The sequence below is a fragment of the Ammospiza nelsoni genome, chromosome 20, assembly GCF_027579445.1.
Source record: "Ammospiza nelsoni isolate bAmmNel1 chromosome 20, bAmmNel1.pri, whole genome shotgun sequence".
In the NCBI taxonomy this organism is placed as follows: Eukaryota; Metazoa; Chordata; class Aves; order Passeriformes; family Passerellidae; genus Ammospiza; species Ammospiza nelsoni.
Window position 1 is genome coordinate 7,710,726 of NC_080652.1, and position 18,591 is coordinate 7,729,316.

Below are 18,591 nucleotides of genomic sequence, written 5' to 3' on the forward strand. Positions count from 1 at the left end.
ATCCTCCTCTCCCCAGACATGTTCCTACTGTTCAATTACACTGTGGTAGACATGGCTTATTAAAGGATTTTCACACACCGAAGGAGCCATGTCTGGCAGTGATTTCTTTATTTATTTAAATAAACATTTTACACCTATATTTACATAGTGCTTTTAAAGAGAACCTCCAAAAAAACATCAAAACCCATTCAACTCCAGGGTAAAAGGTAACAGCCAAATATGAGAAAAATCACAAGGAAGAAGAGAAATTAAATTCCATAAAAAAAAGCAAATGACATGGATTTGAAAGCTTGCTAGGGGCTATGCAGGGCTATACAGAGCCCACTTATCACAGGTAACAATTCCGATTGAATTTTGGAGGTCTAATCTGAAATACAGAGAGTCATATTATTCCTGGGGGTAAACAGCTCCTGAGAGCATCAGCATTACAGGAGGCTTCCTCTGCCAAATTACCACCACTCTTTCTTGAATTCACACCTCCTGGTTGTGTATTAACACAGCTATCTTGTATTATATTAACCTCAGTCAATCATTTTACCTCCACAGAGGCACAGGCTAGGAAGGGAATTTCAGAGTTCAAGCCCATTCTCTTGCTGGATCATAAAAATCCCAGCATTACCGTATCACACAAAAGGTCTCCCACTGGGACTCGATGCAAAACAAGGAAAACCAAAACAAGGAAACAAAGCAAACAAGGAAAAATCCTTAAACAAAGAAAGAAAATCTCTGAAATCGCTGGCCCATCCACTTAAGTGCTGTTAATTCATAATGATCTTGATTCCAATAGCTAGTTTGAAATTTTCCACGTAGTATGTGTCACTTTATTTAAAAAACACGACCTACATTTGAATTTCTGAGTATGATCACAGACGTACGCAACACTTTGCATGCTAAAGACGGGGCTTTGTAAGTGGCTCAGATTTCACACGTTCCCATCTTTTGAACAGCAAATCTGCTCTGACTCTGCCCATTGTTAGGGGGTCTAAAAAATCCAGAGGCACAGAGAGCACCTGACCTGGGAGTTGTGATAAAAACCAGGCTATTGCAGAGAGACAGCAGGAGAAAAGAGGCCGCTCAGTGTCAGTCAGACGCTCTTTAATCAGGTTGAAACGCTTGGCTGTGGAGAGGGGGGCTCAATCTCTCCAATCCACATTCCCATCCCTCATGCTGCTTTCTTAATTAGCAGCAAGTGGACAACAGCTGTCAGTAGCCCGGAGGCCAGAAAGTTATCAGTAAAAAAGGCGGAGAGACACAGAACTGGGCTGGTAAATCACCAGTGGTCAATGCAGGCAACATGGAATGCTTTGGGTTGGAAGGGACCTTAAAGATCATCTCATTCCTGCCATGGACATGGCCTCATCCCCTGACACTGAGAGGATGCTCTTCCTGCTGGCTTTAATCTGGTAATTTTAACATATGACTAACTGTAATTCAGGTTTTTTTTGTTTTTTTTTTTTTTTTTAGTATTCCTGTAACAGGCAAATTTAAGCTGAGAATAGAAGGAAATGGGAAGGCCATCCTAATGTCTTGATGAAAATACATGAGGGTCATTTCAAAGGCACAGCAGAATAAAGGCTTCAAGATTGTTTCAGAGATTTTAGGCATAAAAGTTGAAGCACAGGAGAGAGGGGGGAGAAAGGATGTTTTGCTTAAACAGTAGATAGAAACTTTAGCACAAGATAGAAACTTAATCTAGAAGCCCTAACCTCAAATAGCACAAAAGAAAAAGACTCTACTCAGTCATTATTATCTGTGTATTAAATCCTATGAACCCAAGTCATCAGTCTTGACCTTACTGTACCATGTATTAGACTAAAGTGGGTCAAAAAGAAAATTCATTCCCAAAGAGGTAACACCCTTTGGTCAAACCATGTGCTTATCTCGAAACAAAACTCGCTGACTGCCTGGATGATCAAGAAATAAAGTAATTGCTTCCCTGTTGGATGTCCTGATTACTGTCATTGTGGCAATAGGGAACTCAATGCAATTGCAAGCAATAAAATTTATTATTAAAATTCCCCGCTGCCCATTTGTTACTGATAAATTGTCATCACCCCAACTTCTTCAGGAAAGCCAGGCTTCTTTTGAATTTGGCTTTATCCTACCCAGAAAGCAGAGATTTGGAGCAATTTTCTGAGGCCTGGCTGGCAGTTCTGCCAGCTCTAAATATATCCCAGCTTTCTGAGCTTGAACCTATGCAAGGGAAGCTGGGAGGAAGATGGAAGTATTTCCCCAAGCTGCCAGTAGACTAGCAAGACATCTAAAAGCCCTCATCAAATTAAGTGCTTAATTACAATTCAGACTTTGAGACTCTGGAAATTAGGATAATCTTCTGGGAAATTTAACAGTCTCCCACAAAAGAAATTGCAACATACAAGCTAAAAAAAAGCACAGAGCTTGGAGAATGTTATCCCATCAAATCACACCTTGTGCTAGATTCCTCACCCTACTTCCTGGAGAGTGCAAAGTGAGATCCACAACTTAATTTCAGGTTCTTGAGCCATTGGGAAGGATGAGGATCAACATTTAGGAAGCTAAGTTGGGAAAAGCAGTCTTGTGTAAAAAGCTGAGAAATGTTTGTTGAGTTGATGGAGAGCTGCCTGTGAAGAGATCTCTCACCTGACACCATGATGGACTGTGAGGTGATGCCACAAAGGGCATGGCTTGGAGAAGGTCTCAAAACAGTCACTGGCACAACCACCCAAAATTTTGGCAGCACAGCAATGGCTGCAGGCTTGCCAGCTGCATTCCTCTAGGTGGCATGATCTGTGCAGGCATCACCTTGGTCTTCTCACGCAGAGAGATGTCACCACTACACAGCACTGGGGCTGCCACTGTCACATCCTAATGACATCCCTAAAACATGAACTAACAACCCACTCACAGGCTACACAGCTCCAGTGATGACTGAAAAGCCCACAGAAGCTCTTGGAGATGTAGAGATCATCTGCCCACAGTACCAAGTGGAAGCACAGCAGAAAATGAAAGGAGGGCAGGAGTTGTACTCACTGTCCTTACCTCGCTGCAGACAGAACTTTCCATCACCACCCATCATGAGGTCAGAAGTACAGAAGAAATGTTTGCACAATGCTCTAAAAATGTAAAGTTCTAGGTGAACACTAAGCATTACACATTTTCCTTTTTGATTCATGAAATTATTGCAAGGGAAATGAAATCTTGATCTCAAAATAAGCCGGAACATCCCACACTTCCCATTGTTGCCACTCATGAGCCATGACCCCAGAGTTGCATTTAGCAGCAAGAGGAGCTCTGCTGCTTGGGCAAGATGTGTAAGGATGTTCTTTTGCTGTGACACATGTACCACTGGCACATCCCTGCACATCTCCAGGACAACGCTGCTGAGTCAAAACCTTGTGACACAGAGGATGCACTACAAGCAATCTGAGTGTTACCATCCAAAAAACCTGCAAACTAAGAGAAACAAAGGGGAGGGAGAGCTGACAAAGAAGAAATCATATCCTGGCATCGAAGACAACAAGAGACAAAACAAAATGAAAAGCAATTCAAACCCAAATGGAGAATGAGGGAAGTGACTGAACTTGGGCTGGAGGTATCTCAGAGGCTCAGCTATGACTCTGGGTTCACCTGGATAATGCAGGAGCTGTAGAGGAGAGGGTGTTTCCATCAGCAGCTTATCTCTGCACACTCAGTTTCCAGACAGGTTCACATCTGGAGCACTGTACTCCTTGCTCATTGTTTTTTCCGTGAGCCAAAGGTCAGCAGGGCTGCTACAACCTCCAACACCCTGGATGAGCCCTCTGATCCTGCTGCTCACACCTGGTACTGATCAGAGGGGTCTGGGCCAAAATCAGAACTTATTTTTCCAGAAAATGTCAACTACAGAAATTCACAAAAACGTTCATTAATTCAAAACAAATCTTTTGGCAGAAAACTATGGAAATCTATATATTATCTCATCAGAAGTCAGCTCTGTGATTAAAAACAGAGAATATAACAAAAAAAGTCCTAACTTGCTCATTAGGAAGCTCAGACAGGGAGTTCCCAGTGAGTGCCTGGGCTAACACAGGTCCTGGTAAAAACCCAGGCTGGGTCACAGGGTTCTACAATGGCAGAGAATGCTCAAAGCAGCAGAGATGCCTACCTGCAGAAACAGAAATGCTGCATTAACTCAACATGGAATAAATCAATTAAATTTGTACCCTGGAGCAAGAGTCTGGGGAGTGTCCAGGCAAGCCTTAACAAATATTAACTAGCCTGAAGTTAAATACCTCTCTATAAACTGTCCTACAGACTTTGACACCCTAAGAACCAGATTTTTTTTTCCCCAATATAACATTTCAGGCAAGTGAAAATACAAAAGCAGTTCTTCATATAGCTTAACTAGACTGATCATTTAAGCTCGAGTTGCTTCCTAGAAATATTAGGGCTTTCACAAGATTTTTTTCTGTGGCTTACTCATAATGAACAGCTGCTCTGGCAACTGCTGGAGTCAGCAGGTACTTCCTGCCCTGAAAAATAGTCATCAATATATCTCAGTACAGAAAATCATACTCTCTTTAAAACAATTCATGATAGGGTTTACATATCAACTGGCTCCATGCCACGGACACTCCCTTAAACAATGGTTACACCCTGTATACAGCTAAAAATGAAATAGCTGAAAAGGAAGAGACATTTCACACAAGTTCCCAGGGTAAAACACATCCGAGAAGCACTGGTCTGGGACTGACATTGTTCTATTGAAAGAATAAATATCTGAGTCCAAATCGTATTTCCTTCACCACCTTCCCAGACTCGCACAAGGAGAAAATCCCTCTGAGCTTTCCTTTTATACTTGTGGTGCTCTCTGACAGAACGAAAACCCAGCGTTTTATAAGACTGTAAATAAATTAGAAGTGCTGCAGATTATGATTTGCCCTTTTGTCAGCATCACTGGTAGCACCAGTGAGCCTGTTTGCCAGCTTAGGAGAGGTCTGAAACTCTTTCAATGTTGACTTTAAGCTGAATACAAATATTGAGTGAGCTGCCTGTACACGGAGCCCTCTACCACAGCCATCTCCTCGCATAGCAATGCTGCTTACAATGCTGCCAGTGAGCCAGGGTGTCAAAACAAACATCATTGTATTAATTGCATCTGTTGATGAACCAGCCCAAGAACAGCCTTGTTTCAATCACTGGCTTTATAAGACAGCACTGAAATGTTACTGTGCGTGTTGAGATGGATGAGTCAACAGACAAAACACAAAAGCATTTGTAAAGGGAGTCTTGCTGGAGTAATTTGAAAAGCTGCACAGCTACACAAAATGATAGCTTTTATTGACACAGCTTGCTCATAATAGTCCTTAACCTTGTTTTAAGTTTCAGTTTTGTTTTCTGCAGCCTTTCCAGTCAAGGACAGGCAAACACACAAGTGCTGTTACCTTTGCAAAGGTGAAAGATCAGCAGACACATAGACAATCTGAAAATAGTTCAAGAAGTCATGTCAGATATTAATCCTCACTTGGGGAGTTACAAATGGCTCTTCCCTCTATTTTGGAAGCTTTCCTTGACCTTGTGGAGGGAAAGACCTCTCAAACTACCAGGTAAATATAACACTGGGGCTCAGGGTCAGCCCAAGGCAGGAAGCACTGACCACACATCCCAGCCAGCCTCTCCTCCTGGTCTTACTCGGCTGAAATCATCTCTGCAGTGTCACGTAAGGTCAGGAGATTCAGGTTACTGAAAGAATGACATTTTAAACCTGATCTCTCTCCCTCTCTCATCCAAAACCATCTGCAACCATCATCTTTTAAGGCAGAGATTATTCATTCTGGGGGGAATTATCCACTAATCAGTTTTTATCTCCAAACTAGGTCCTCATGCTCACAGCTAGGTCTGGCAGAGGTTTAGGTTCCTTCCACTCTCAGAGCAGTCTCCTGCTGGACAGATTTTAAAATGCAGTTGACGGCAGCTCCATTTGCTAAGAAAACCAGCCCAAATTTACCAGCCAACATAATGAAGGCACAGAGTGCTCCAGTTATGAGTCACCTTTACTGAGCTGGGGTTAGCTCTTTACACCTTCAAGCCCAGGGAACTGACATGGTGAGGTTTCCCACCACAAGGACTCCGGTATTTCTCCCCAAAGCAAATGCACAGAGAGAGGTCAGCACAGACCTCTGCTCTCAGCACCCTTGCTCACTAGCCTGGCTGCTATTCCCTTTGATATTTGTCCCAGCCAAGTGTGAAACTCAAGAGAAGCATGTGGCCAAGTGAGTCAGACCCCTGCATTCTGCAAGTGCTCCTCCCCTACTTATTATAGCTCATCCTTCACTCTGCCCTGGGACACCAGAGCATTTTCTATCCACTGCTCAATCACAGCAGCTCCTCCAGTTCCTTCCACTCACCAGCACAAAATTCATGCCCATCACCTCCCAGAGGTGACATCCCTGTTATCTTCCAAATAAGATGTGCTCTTCATCTGCAGTTATCATGCAGAAATATCCCCATAAAAACCCAGGCAGATAAACTGCCTCCTTCATTTCACCCAAAGGCCAAGGCAATTACTGCAGAACTTGAAGTGTGCATCAGTAAACACAGATGTAATAGTCTTGGGTTATCTGATTTTCAGTTTGGAGGATTGTGTTAAAACAAAACCAAACCAAAACCAAACCAAACTCACCCGGATTTCTCCTGACAAGCAAATTGTTAAACTGGCCCAAAATCATATTTTTCTGACTGCAAAAGAGAAATTCAGGAGATTCTTCAGCTGTTATGAATCAGGATTAAAGGCATTTCACAGCTGTAGAAGTGAGAATATTTTGGGAAAAAGAGATGTTTTTAATTCCCTCTAGTTCATTTAATAAATTCTAAACATCATGGCTTAAAATAATCCTGACAGACAAAGCAGGCCAGACCTTCCTATGCAATAGAGTACAACTCTGCACTCACTGCCTCAAAACTATTCTCTGCTCTCTCTTGGGTAAAATAGCAGGAATAGAGGGAAAGAAACTATTTAGACGGAAGAGGAGAAACCTCTACTCAGACCCATTTGTTTTACTCTGCAAGTATTGACAGATGAGTAATGAAAACTTTGCTGCAGACACAGACTGTTCTTCAAGGCAGCATCAGTTAATAAACCACAACCACAGCTGCAAAAATATTAAGGAATTTAACTAAATGACTGCTTCAAGGGCAAAGGATTGCAGGAGGAGCCAGTTTTTTGTGCTTTGTTATCATCCCAAAGGTTAAGATCAGAGCATGCAGCATCAACACAAACCAGTGTTACTGTTTTGGACATAAAAGCTTTGAATAACAATTTCATTAAATGTATACAACTGGGTACTAATATTTCTAGTATGACTCTTTTCCATTATGATAATATTTGAAACTTAGTGTACTATGTTGCCAAAGCTTTTAGATGTGAATTATCTCATCTGAAAAGAATTAAATGGTAAAAACAAATTAACAGTAACAATAAAACTAACAGCCTGTCAGCTGTCAGAACCACAGGAGCACCAAGGCTGGAAGAAACCTTCAAGATGATCTGATCCAAGTGTCAGCCATAATCTCCCCAAAACCACATTCCCAAGGGCCACATCCAGACATCTCCTGAACATTTCCAGAGACAGAAACTCCACCACTTCTCTGGGCAGCTTATTCCAAGGCCTGACCTCTCCTTCAGTGGAAAATCTGAGCCCTCTCACAGGACAAACCTGGTAGCATTGGTGAAAAGGGTGTTCTGCAGGCATTGCAGACTTGGATCACGATGCTGACCCACAGCCATATTAACAGCTCATGCATGCTGGGAATAATTCCAGAAGCAGCTGTGCCCACAGTGGATGGGGGAATTTTTTGGTGACATTACCAGTGGAGCTCCAACAGAGTGGATAACCAATGGTTCTAACCTTAGGCACAATTATTCAGTCCTTACAGAGCTTGAGAATTATCCAAGCAATGACATGGGCAATCAACACCCTTCCAACATTCTTTTAAGTGTTACTAACACCCTTACACACCTTGTTGCCAAAAGACCCTCAGGATTTATAGATAAATTCCTCTGCCCAAAGCAAAATAGGGTTTGGAGCTTGGCACTCAGCAGGCTGCCAGCCAAATGGAAGCTCAGGGAAATTCTCCTGGGTATCACTTGTGGTGCACCTGATGTCCCCAGGGAGCCCTCTGTGTGAAACACACACCTCACCTCTGAGGTCTAATGAAGCAGGTTGTATTTCAGGATAAAATCTAAGTGCTGCCAATGAATATTTAGGGAATTTATGCAAGTGCTTTCACCCAAGACACACAGGAACAAAACCATCTTTGTTTAAAGGCTACCTGGAAATAGGCATAGAGAGTTAACAAGAACAAATTCTCTCCCGGCATGGTTTTTAAGTGTTTCTTCGCCCTGCAATTGTTACCAGCCCTTTATTGGCAGCCCACCCTTCACTGCCCTTGACTGGCTCCTCTGAACTGTCTCCAAAACACACATATTTGCTTTTTTCCCCAAAGATTTGCTTTTCCTTGGCATTCCCCACTCCAGGCCATTCACAAGTCATGTTTGCCAAATGGCTACAAACATGGGACGGCTATGTTTTCAATTTTGCCATAATGAAGGCCCTTTTGGAGGCCTCTCTTATCTCCTCAGCTTTCTACTGAAAATGTGCAGAAATTTAAATAAGTTTTAATATCCATTCCTCCACAAAGTTTGACAGAAATTGGCCAGTAAAACCAAGAGTTGTAATAGAGGATGGATGAGCTATCACACTGCCTTATGTAAGGATGTTACAGATTAAGGAAGAGAGGTGCAGACAAGGAGCAAACTTATCTCTGAGAGATGTGCCAAGTTATGCATGAAGACTCCCTGGTTCTTCTTTAAAGGGATTTTGTGTACCTGAATATCACAAAACTGGCCAGAGTTGAGAGTGCCAGCTCATGGACTTTAAACACCATTCCTTAAGTTCACTCCATCATTTTAACAGAGTGATTCCACAATGTTCCAAAGTGTTTCTCCTGTAAAACAACATCCCAGACAGAGCCGGGGAGAGAAGTGACACTGATTCTAATGAGAAAGAGCAAAGAGCTACACACATAAAAAGAACAGAAAAACTGAGCTGAAAACAGAGAAACTCCCCACCTCAGTTTGTCAGTTATGTGCTAGGTATTGCTTGTAACAATACAAGATTTTGGGGTTTTTTTAAATCATGTGACTTTCAGATGCACCATGGTTTTGGGTACCACAATTTTTTCCCACACAGCAGCTCTGCAGAAGCAATTCCAAGCAGTAAAAGTTAAACTCAGCCCCTGCACTGCTCCTACCATGCTCTGTCAAAAATCTGGCATCAGCCTGAACATCTGATTTCATGTGACCTTTCAAGGGTATTTATACAAACAAACCCCCTCCTGCACAAACCAGTGCTCTACATTTTCTGCAAATCCCTGTAAATTCATAGATGAGTTCTAAATAAACCTTTTGGCAGAATTCCCTAGTTCCTCAAATGTATTATTCTTATATATAATTCTACTGAGAAAAGTAGAAAATGTAGACTTAAAAAAATTAAGATGGAAAATATATATCCAAAAAGGGATGTTTAATTTTCTTGTATATGAAAGCTGCAGCACACATCACTGTCAAATGTGAAATGCAAGGCTGCATTAAGCACTAAAAAGGAAAAAAAAAAGGCAAAATGCTCAAATTGACAAAGTTAATATGGTTTGAGCACAACTGAAAGGATCATAAAACACCCAAGAAAAATTGTGTTTAAACAGTATTGTCCTGCTAACCGAACCCTTTGTCAGATGGATTCACTGAGCTCTGCTCTCCATAATTGATTGGAATGTACTCTACAACCAGAACTGCAATATTGATCTCCCTGGGTGCCCTTTGTTACATTTGGTTCGTAAAGGAAACTTTCTAAATATGGAATTAATTCCTGAGGCTACTGCAGAACCTCTTGGGCAGCACAGACAGGACCCAAAAAAACCCATCAGAAGACAAGGGATAAAACAATATGTGCTGCACATTTGAAACACACTTGTTTTGGTTCCTATTTTAATTATTAAAGACTCCCTGCAAAGTACAGCTGAATGGATACAGAACTATTTATTCTGTCTCCCAGCAAAATTCTATCAAGGTTTAATCAACCAACCAAGCTGCAGTATCTGCTTCCTCCAACCTTACCAGTTGTGAGTAACTGTTCTTTGATTTTAACCTCCACTGATTTTTTCCTTTCTTTCCAGAAGCCTGAAAAAGAAAATTTTCTTTCAAACCCCAAGATTTTGTACATGTCAGGGATGAAATTAAAGATCTTGTTTAGAATATAAATGGGACTGGTTCAGTGAATATGTTAAGTACTCAACAAAGGGCATCCCCCCATGAAGCCTTCAGAGAGAAAGAATGAGAGCATGAGAGTGCAAGCAAGCTTTAACCTCTCTCCCTGGGCAGAATAATGGATTAGGATTTCCTCAGAGGAACTGATGGCCATGCCAAGATGTTAACTTACATCACAAAGTGCACAGCATTTTCATGGCACCAGAAAAACTCTACCCAAAGCAGCAGACACTGCCACCCAGATCAAGTAAGATAATAAAAAAACATGTATTTTTTTCAATTCAAAAAGCCTCATTTCTGTAATTAAGAAATCTCTTCTTCAGTGCCACCCGTGCTTATTCGACCCTCAGAGTGGTTATAAAATGGGAACCAAAAAATTATTTAGAATATAGCTTTTATCAATTCTCAGATCTTTTAGATACTTTCCTAAATATGATACAATAGAAAGGAGGTGTAGGAGAACCAATCCTCCAAATACTGTGAATATTGTACCTCCCACAACACCAAGTGAACACTGATACAGGCTTTTCCCTCTGCTTGTCTCTATTCACTTCTCCCTTGCTCTCACAAGGAAACATTTTCTTACAAACAACACAGAAGGTGAGCTGTGCTAGCAGCTCAAACAGCAAAGGGATTTAACATGAAGAGACTGTTTCCAAGCTGGAGAACTTTCACTGAAATATGCAACCCAAATAAAAGCAGATCAATAATGTGATCCATCAGCCTGCTCAGGCTGCTCCACAGAACATGTGAGGACATCATTTCTCACTCACACAGATGAAATTGTTTGCTCTGTCACTGCCAGTGTCAGACACCTTAAGAAGAGCTTGGAAATGTATTTTTAAGAGTGGATGCAGTGGGTCAGGGAATAAAGCTGTAATTTGTCAGGATGCAGCAGGACGTGAACAGCACAAGTGCAGAGCATTCCTTTGGCAGCACGTCCCAACCTGCAGGATTCCTGCAGCTTTTCCGGATTGCTGAAATTCATCTTGTGTCTCTGTGCCTTGGAGCAGACTCCATGGAAGCCGTTGGGAACGTCCTCCTTGCCTGATTTCCCCCTCTGCCATCCATCCTGTCCTCTCCTCTCTGCTCTCCTCGCACGCAACGCAGCCCCTGCTCCCTCCTCTCCCATCACTGCTGCGTTGGGCATCCTCTCAATTTTCTCATCTTTCAACCCATTCCATCCACATGTGATGCTCCTTTTTCCTTCTCTGGCCACCTCTTTATACACCTTGCAGTGCTGGGGCTGCAAATTCAAACTTGCAAAGACAATAAATCTAGTTTTCCTTCAACCTGTTCTCCCTTTTCCTCTGATTTCAAGCCCTGAGAATGACACACTGTTCTACCTTACCATCCCCTCACCCCATTATGTTCTACAATATTTCTCAACTGTAACCAGTAAGACAAAAGTTACAAATAACCAAGCTAATATCCTTGCAATAGCTATGTGATTTTAATACTCTTTCCATGTCACTGGCTGAATCCCATAGTCATATGCTAACAAACAAAAAGGAAAAATGCAACTCCAAAGCAGTATTTTTCAAGTATTCAGGCACTTACAGCATAATAAATTTTCAATTCTTTTCAGAGAGAAAAGCCTATTCTGTCACAAATCTGAGAAGCTGAAGGAGCCCTCTCCATGTATAGGATTTTTCTCTAGATAATGTAATGTCTCTACAGGCAGAATATAAGCTGGAAGGATTCATTTCATGCTAAGCAACAGTACACAGAGGGCAAGAGCTTCCCAACTAGCAAAAGATCCCAAATCTCCAGTTCCAGCAGAAAAAATGTTGTGACTGTATGCTTTGGAAAACTGAACAAGTTCTATCCACTACATGTATTCAAACTATGCAAAATGATGGGTGTGGTGAGGAGGGGGAGAGAGGAAGGAGGCTATTAAATCACCTTACCTGTAATTCTGACATGTAATTTGTTATTTTTAATATACAACATAGTTTCAGGTGTTTTATCTGGCACAAAGACAGAAAATATTCTTTATCATCTTACCTTTGCTGGGGTACAAGGGATCTTCCAAACTGGGTGCTACGGTAACAAACAACTCCAGCTCCCACTAGCTCAACTGAGAGCTACCTATAATACACATAAATGATTGAGTGATTGAATTAAACCTGATCAGCCATCAAATGCCTCTGCCAAGGAAGGGACAACATCTCTCCAGCTTCTTTAAAATGAAGTTTAGAAAGTTAACTCCTCGCGTTCCTTCACTCGCAGCTCAAATGCTGTTAAGATTCTGGATGGAATGCTCTCCTTCCAAGGATCTGTAAGTCAACAGCAAAGCTCATTTTGCCAGTTCTACCCTCAGGCTTTCCACTTTGGAATAAATTAGGTCTTAATGTATATTTCTTTAAAAAGAAAGACCACACCTTTGCATTAGACTCTACCTGCACCTACACTAGAGTTACTAGAGCATCAACTGCAATTCAAAACTTCCAAAAATATGAACAGAACCCCAAGGAAATCTGAAAGAGGAGTTAGAGACTGACTCCCTTCCCTAGAAAAAAACACCCAGGTTTCTTCCACTCAGGCAATACATTGCAGCAAGCAGAGGCACACAAGTGAATCAAGAGATCTAAATGAGGGATATTTGTTTTACGATCTTGACTGACAGTGAACTTGCACTCCTCTCTTGTCTTGCCAGGAGGTTAGCAAGAGCCAGTGAGTTACCACCACATAAAAATCACAACCAACAGATATATTTAGTCACTGTGGTTCAAGGAAAACGATTGCTTACGCTGAAAATAAATTTAGCAATTGTTTCCAGTTTATGATTTTCACTGACTAAGGCACAACCCAGCTGCTTCACATTCCAGCAGCCTTCAGCTGTCTTCTTGCTCCACTCCTTGCCCACTTCCTTCTTACAACTGCTAAGACCATCTCAATCCTGCAGCAGTTATCCCACAGGCTGCATTTTGGAACACACCACCTGTCAGCCTACAGTGGCCTACAAAAGATGCCAAATTCTGCTCCTTGTGCCATTTTGTAGAAACCAGCAATCATCTTGTACCTGACCGTGTGAAAATTACCAAACACCCAGTACAAAAACAACAACTAAATAAACTATTTCGTGCAATACAACAACACAGCCTGAATGGTTGGTGCTGTTTAAAGGAGTTACAGTAAAACACACGTGGGATGTCTCTATGGGAGCAGCACACAGGAGGAAACGGGAGGTGCTAAAAGCCTGACAAAGGAAGAATTGGAACTGAATTACCTTTGGGGTTGAGAGAGAAGTTTTTTGAAGGGTCTCATTTTCAGATTTGCAGGTAACTCTTACTTTGCTTGAACACCACCAGCAGAGAAGCACTTAAGCTGGTCAACTGCAAAATTTTCTAACCTGAAACCCCTCACTTAGTATTGAGAAATACAGTGCAGCTGTGAATGCAAAACAGAACTGAGAGTCCTGCCTAGTAACCCACCTAAGCATGACAGACAAAGAGAAACTGCATGAAACTGAACAGGTATATAAAACAGGCAGGCTAATTTCCATAAAATGATCCAAGGCATGATGACAGTTCAAAATATACCCTCTGCAAAAACAAAATCTCCAGGAAACTTCACATTTGTACAAAAACATCCACAGAGGAACAATTCAGGATCACATAAATTGGCCTGAAGGACTCCAAACAGAACATTAAATTCCTACAAAGATGGGAATAATGTGATCTCCTGAATTGCTTCTTCAATTTTGTCATTTTCTTAAAAACAGAGTTCTCCTGGAACTACCCCTAGATGTTTATCCCACCAATACTAAAGGGTGACAATTTGAGGAGAATTTGCTTATCAGGCAAGTGCTTATGAGTAAAAGGTAAAGCCAACAGTGTTTTTGGTCTGCAGGGAATAAACACATCCCAATGAGTCCTGAGCAGAACAGAGATGACTGCCTGCACTCCAGGTACCTAACACCTGAAACAGCTCTCTCAAACAACCTTCAGCAGGCAGCTGAAGGGAAATGAAAACCCTGAAAGAAATAACAAGACTAAGACTGAAAACACCAAGTAGAATAAACCTTCAAAATATGGCACCCATATGTTCTTTGGTTTTAATAAAAGGGCATTTTTGACTTGTTTCGTGACAAGCTTTTGGTGTCTAATTCCTCCCTTACTCTCCCTGAATGATGCAGAGTAGCTGAATTCCCTGCAGCACGTAATCCATCAGGTAAATAAAAACAGGAATTCGTGCATCGCCATGGAAACAGGAAACCAAAGCAGAATCTGTGACCTTCTCTGCTCTTTCTTGGCATCTCTATTTTGGATTTCACATCAAAAAGGGAGAGAGCAAATATTTTCTGAAAGTGAAGGCAAAAAGTCACAGTTCTGGAGTAAAGAGAAGCCAGTGGCCACTCCTCCTCTTCCAGCCAAGGAGGTTTCTGCTTTGGAAAAGTGTCTGGAAGTCTCCTGGTGGGAGCCTAACAAAGCAGGGGCTCTAACACCAGCAAACCCCAAATACACCATCTTCTACACTACCAGATGGCTGCCCTTCACTGCAAAGCACAGCTCTGAATTGCTCTACAGTGACCCTTCTGTTGATTAAACAGCAGCACTGAGAGGCTCCAGAGGGAGCCTTGTCTGCTCTTCCCTCATGGACAGGATGGAAGCTGTTATCTCTAATCATTTATTATTGTTTTTTATTGAGTGCCAACAAGGTGTTTCAGTTAAGGACCCGGGGAGCAGATGTTTGAGGGTCTCTGGGGGTCTAACCGTGCAAGGGGTAACACATTTTTTACAGCAGTCTGTCTAGATGGACACACAAGTTAAACCAAAGCCCACTCCAAAGTTTGTCACCATGGCTTGTGACCAGGCAATAGTCTATTTTATTTATAACATAATGCATGAATTTCTGTCCCTGTAAGAAAAAATAAATTCAAATGTACACAAATGCACAGACCTTGGACCTCACAGCATTTGTTTCATGAGCCTGTATCCTTTGTTCTGCTACTGTACACGTTTTGACAAACATTACCCCTGAGTGGCTGTGGTGTTACAGGCTGTGTTTATTCGGTGACGCTATTAACCAAACTGTTTGTGTCAATCAGAAGTTCAAACACTCAGGAACAGAAATGGAGACAGTGCTGCTCTGGAACAGCTGGCTCCCAGCCCTCCTTTCCTGTCTCTTCTCTTCCCATTTATATTTGGACTGGACTATTATTTTTTTTTAATATCCTTCCTAAAGAAATGAAAGTACAAGCAGTTGAAAGATGATAGATTCCCAGATTTACAGTTTCTCTTGTTCAGCAAATCATCACTGTGATAGATTTCCACTAGAACAAATGTCCCTGCATCAGGGCTTCTCCCACTGCACCTTCCACCTGCACACTCACAGCACCGACCTGGGGATGGATCTTGCACCATCCTTGAATTCTTCAGTGGGAGCTCAGTGTGGCTGGTCTCTAGGTTGTGCAGGGTATGACTTTTATATGGTATTTTATTGCTATTATATGGTATTTTATATGGCATTTTATATTTATATGGTATTTCTTGGCCTCTCTGCTCTATTGTTTATGGAACCGTGCTGAGTTTGTGTGTGTCTCCAGAGTGATCTTCCTGTGCCTGAACTCCTCTCGCTGCCTCTCTGGTGTGGAGCTCTATTTACTATTCTCCCAGGGTTATTTACTGCACGCGAATAAACAAAACGTGATCACTTATTTATACGTCTGTAATTACTGTCTACAGTTACTAAGTCCCAAGCCAAATTCACCTCCAGCATAAACAAGTGGCAATTATTCCAGAGCTGGCCCGAGGTCTGTGTACTCTGCTAACACCTTCCCTGCTCGCTGGAGTAAGGGACAAGCACGGAAAAGCTCAGCAGGAGCAAAGCTACGCCGGGATCCTCTGAAAGGGACGGTGCACGGGATTAACCTGGGATATTTCTGGAGCAATATTTGTCCCCTGATGCCGAGCACACTTGTCAGACAGTAACTCAGCGCGGAGAGCTGGAAGCACGCCGAGGTGCTGCACGGAGAGGCGGCTGGCAGGCTGCTCATCCCCCGGGGCCGCCGCGGAACACACGGAGCACACCAGGCTGCGATGAGCACGGCCAGGAGGAGATGCTACCGACCCGCATCCCCTGGAACCGGGATCCTTCCTGCATCCCTGGCCGCTGCCCTGGGAAGCCTGGAAGCTCCTGCCCTGGGAAGCCTGGAAGCTCCTGCCCTGGGAAGCCTGGAAGCTCCTGCCCTAGGAAGCCTGGAAGCTCCTGTCCTAGGAAGCCTGGATGCTCCTGCCCTGGGGAGCCAGGAAGCTCCTGCCCTGGGAAGCCTGGAAGCTCCTGCCCTGGGAAGCCTGGAAGCTCCTGCCCTGGGAAGCCTGGAAGCTCCTGCCCTGGGAAGCCTGGAAGCTCCTGTCCTGGGGAGCCTGGAAGCTCCTGCCCTGGGAAGCCTGGAAGCTCCTGCCCTGGGAAGCCTGGAAGCTCCTGCCCTGGGAAGCCTGGAAGCTCCTGTCCTGGGGAGCCTGGAAGCTCCTGCCCTGGGAAGCCTGGAAGCTCCTGCCCTGGGAAGCCTGGATGCTCCTGCCCTGGGAAGCCTGGATGCTCCTGCCCTGGGAAGCCTGGAAGCTCCTGCCCTGGGAAGCCTGGAAGCTCCTGCCCTGGGAAGCCTGGAAGCTCCTGCCCTGGGAAGCCTGGATGCTCCTGTCCTGGGGAGCCAGGAAGCTCCTGCCCTGGGAAGCCTGGAAGCTCCTGTCCTGGGGAGCCTGGAAGCTCCTGCCCTGGGGAGCCTGGATGCTCCTGCCCTGGGAAGCCTGGAAGCTCCTGCCCTGGGAAGCCTGGAAGCTCCTGCCCTAGGAAGCCTGGAAGCTCCTGTCCTAGGAAGCCTGGAAGCTCCTGTCCTGGGGAGCCTGGAAGCTCCTGCCCTGGGGAGCCTGGATGCTCCTGCCCTGGGAAGCCTGGATGCTCCTGCCCTGCGTTCACCCAGGAGGAGACAGCCGAGCCACTCCCCACAATGAAATATACAAAACAGCATCGATTTCTTCCTCTGCTAATTAAATGCAACATAATTAAACTACGTAACTTCGCCGCTTGATTTGCACAACACTAATTGAATCTTTAAGCGTACTACTCCCACTACAGAGAAAAACAGGGTCATTCAACCATCTAAAGTGACAACTGAGAAGCAGGCACGACTCCAGAAGCACGGAGAGACAATATGATCCGTGCTTGAGCGTTTCCTTATGAGAGCTGGAGGAACCTCAGCAGCCTCCCCTGGCTCGGGCTCTCGTGAGCACCCCAGGCAGAGGGGAAGAGGGAGGAAAAAACCTGCAAGGTCCCTCTGACATTTGCCCACGGACTCATCTTTTCTCATCCTGCACAAACACCAGGAGAGGAAAGTTGGGAGAAGTTGAAATTAATCATTGTAGGCCCCAAAGCGCTGCAGCGCCCGGCTGTGCTGATGCTCGGCTGCACGGCAAGGACGGAACGGGTGCGAGAACACAAAAAATAAAATAAAGGAACTAGGGGGGAAAAGAGGCAAACAACGAGGAAAAAGGAAAACGCGGCGGAGACACAAAGCCCGAGCCAAACAGCGCTCGGGCACCGCAGGAGCAGCCCGGGGGGACGCGCAGAGCATCCCCCGCGGCCCCGGGCCCAGCCCCGGCCCCGCTGCCCGCCCGCGCTGTCAGGAGCCCCCGGGGGAGCCTGGCCGGGCGCGGGGGTCCCTGCCCGGCTCCCCCCGCCCCGCCGGGCCCGCCAGGCCCGCGGCACCGCCGGCACCTCCCGCAGCTCCCGCAGCCCCGGCGGCTCCGGCTCCTCCGGCGGCTCCGCGGGCGGGCGGCGAGCGCGGCCGGCCCGGCGCGTCCCTCCCTCCCGGCTGCCCCGGGCCTCCCTCCCGGCGCTCACCTGCTTTCTCGATCTTGCCGGACATGTCGGAGCCGGCGCTCGGCGCTCAGGCCCGGCGGCGCACGGAGCCGGCGCTCGGGGCTGCCGGGCTCCCGCTGCTGCCGGGCGCGATGCGGGAGCGGCTCCAGCGGCGGCCGTGGAGCTGCGCCCGCCCCCTGCCCGCTCCGCGGGCCGCGACGGGAAGGGGCGGCCCGGGGCTCCCGCCGCGCACGCCCAGCGCCCGGCGCCGCCTCCCGGCCACAAAGGGAACCGCGGGGCGGGGCCGGCGGCGGGGCGGGCACGGAACCGCCGGGCCCCGGGATGGGCATCGGGATCCTGGGATGGACATCGGGATCCTGGGATGGACATCGGGATCGTGGGATGGGCATCGGGATCCTGGGGTAGAATCCCGGGATGGGCATCGGGATCGAGGGATGGGCATCGGGATCCTGGGGTAGAATCCCGGGATGGGCATCGGGATC

At 45.2% G+C, this 18,591-nt stretch overlaps 1 protein-coding gene across 1 annotated transcript in view; it reads right to left on the reverse strand.

Moving 5' to 3' along the window:
* RAPGEF1 (Rap guanine nucleotide exchange factor 1) overlaps window positions 1-18,255 on the reverse strand; it is an 84,914-nt gene extending 66,659 nt beyond the window's left edge. Inside the window, exon 1 of the mRNA XM_059486180.1 lies at window positions 18,131-18,255. Within this exon, the coding sequence (XP_059342163.1) occupies window positions 18,131-18,155 (25 nt within the window). The 5' untranslated portion in view covers window positions 18,156-18,255. The remainder of the gene's footprint in view (window positions 1-18,130) is intronic.
* Between the last annotated feature and the right edge of the window lie 336 nt (window positions 18,256-18,591).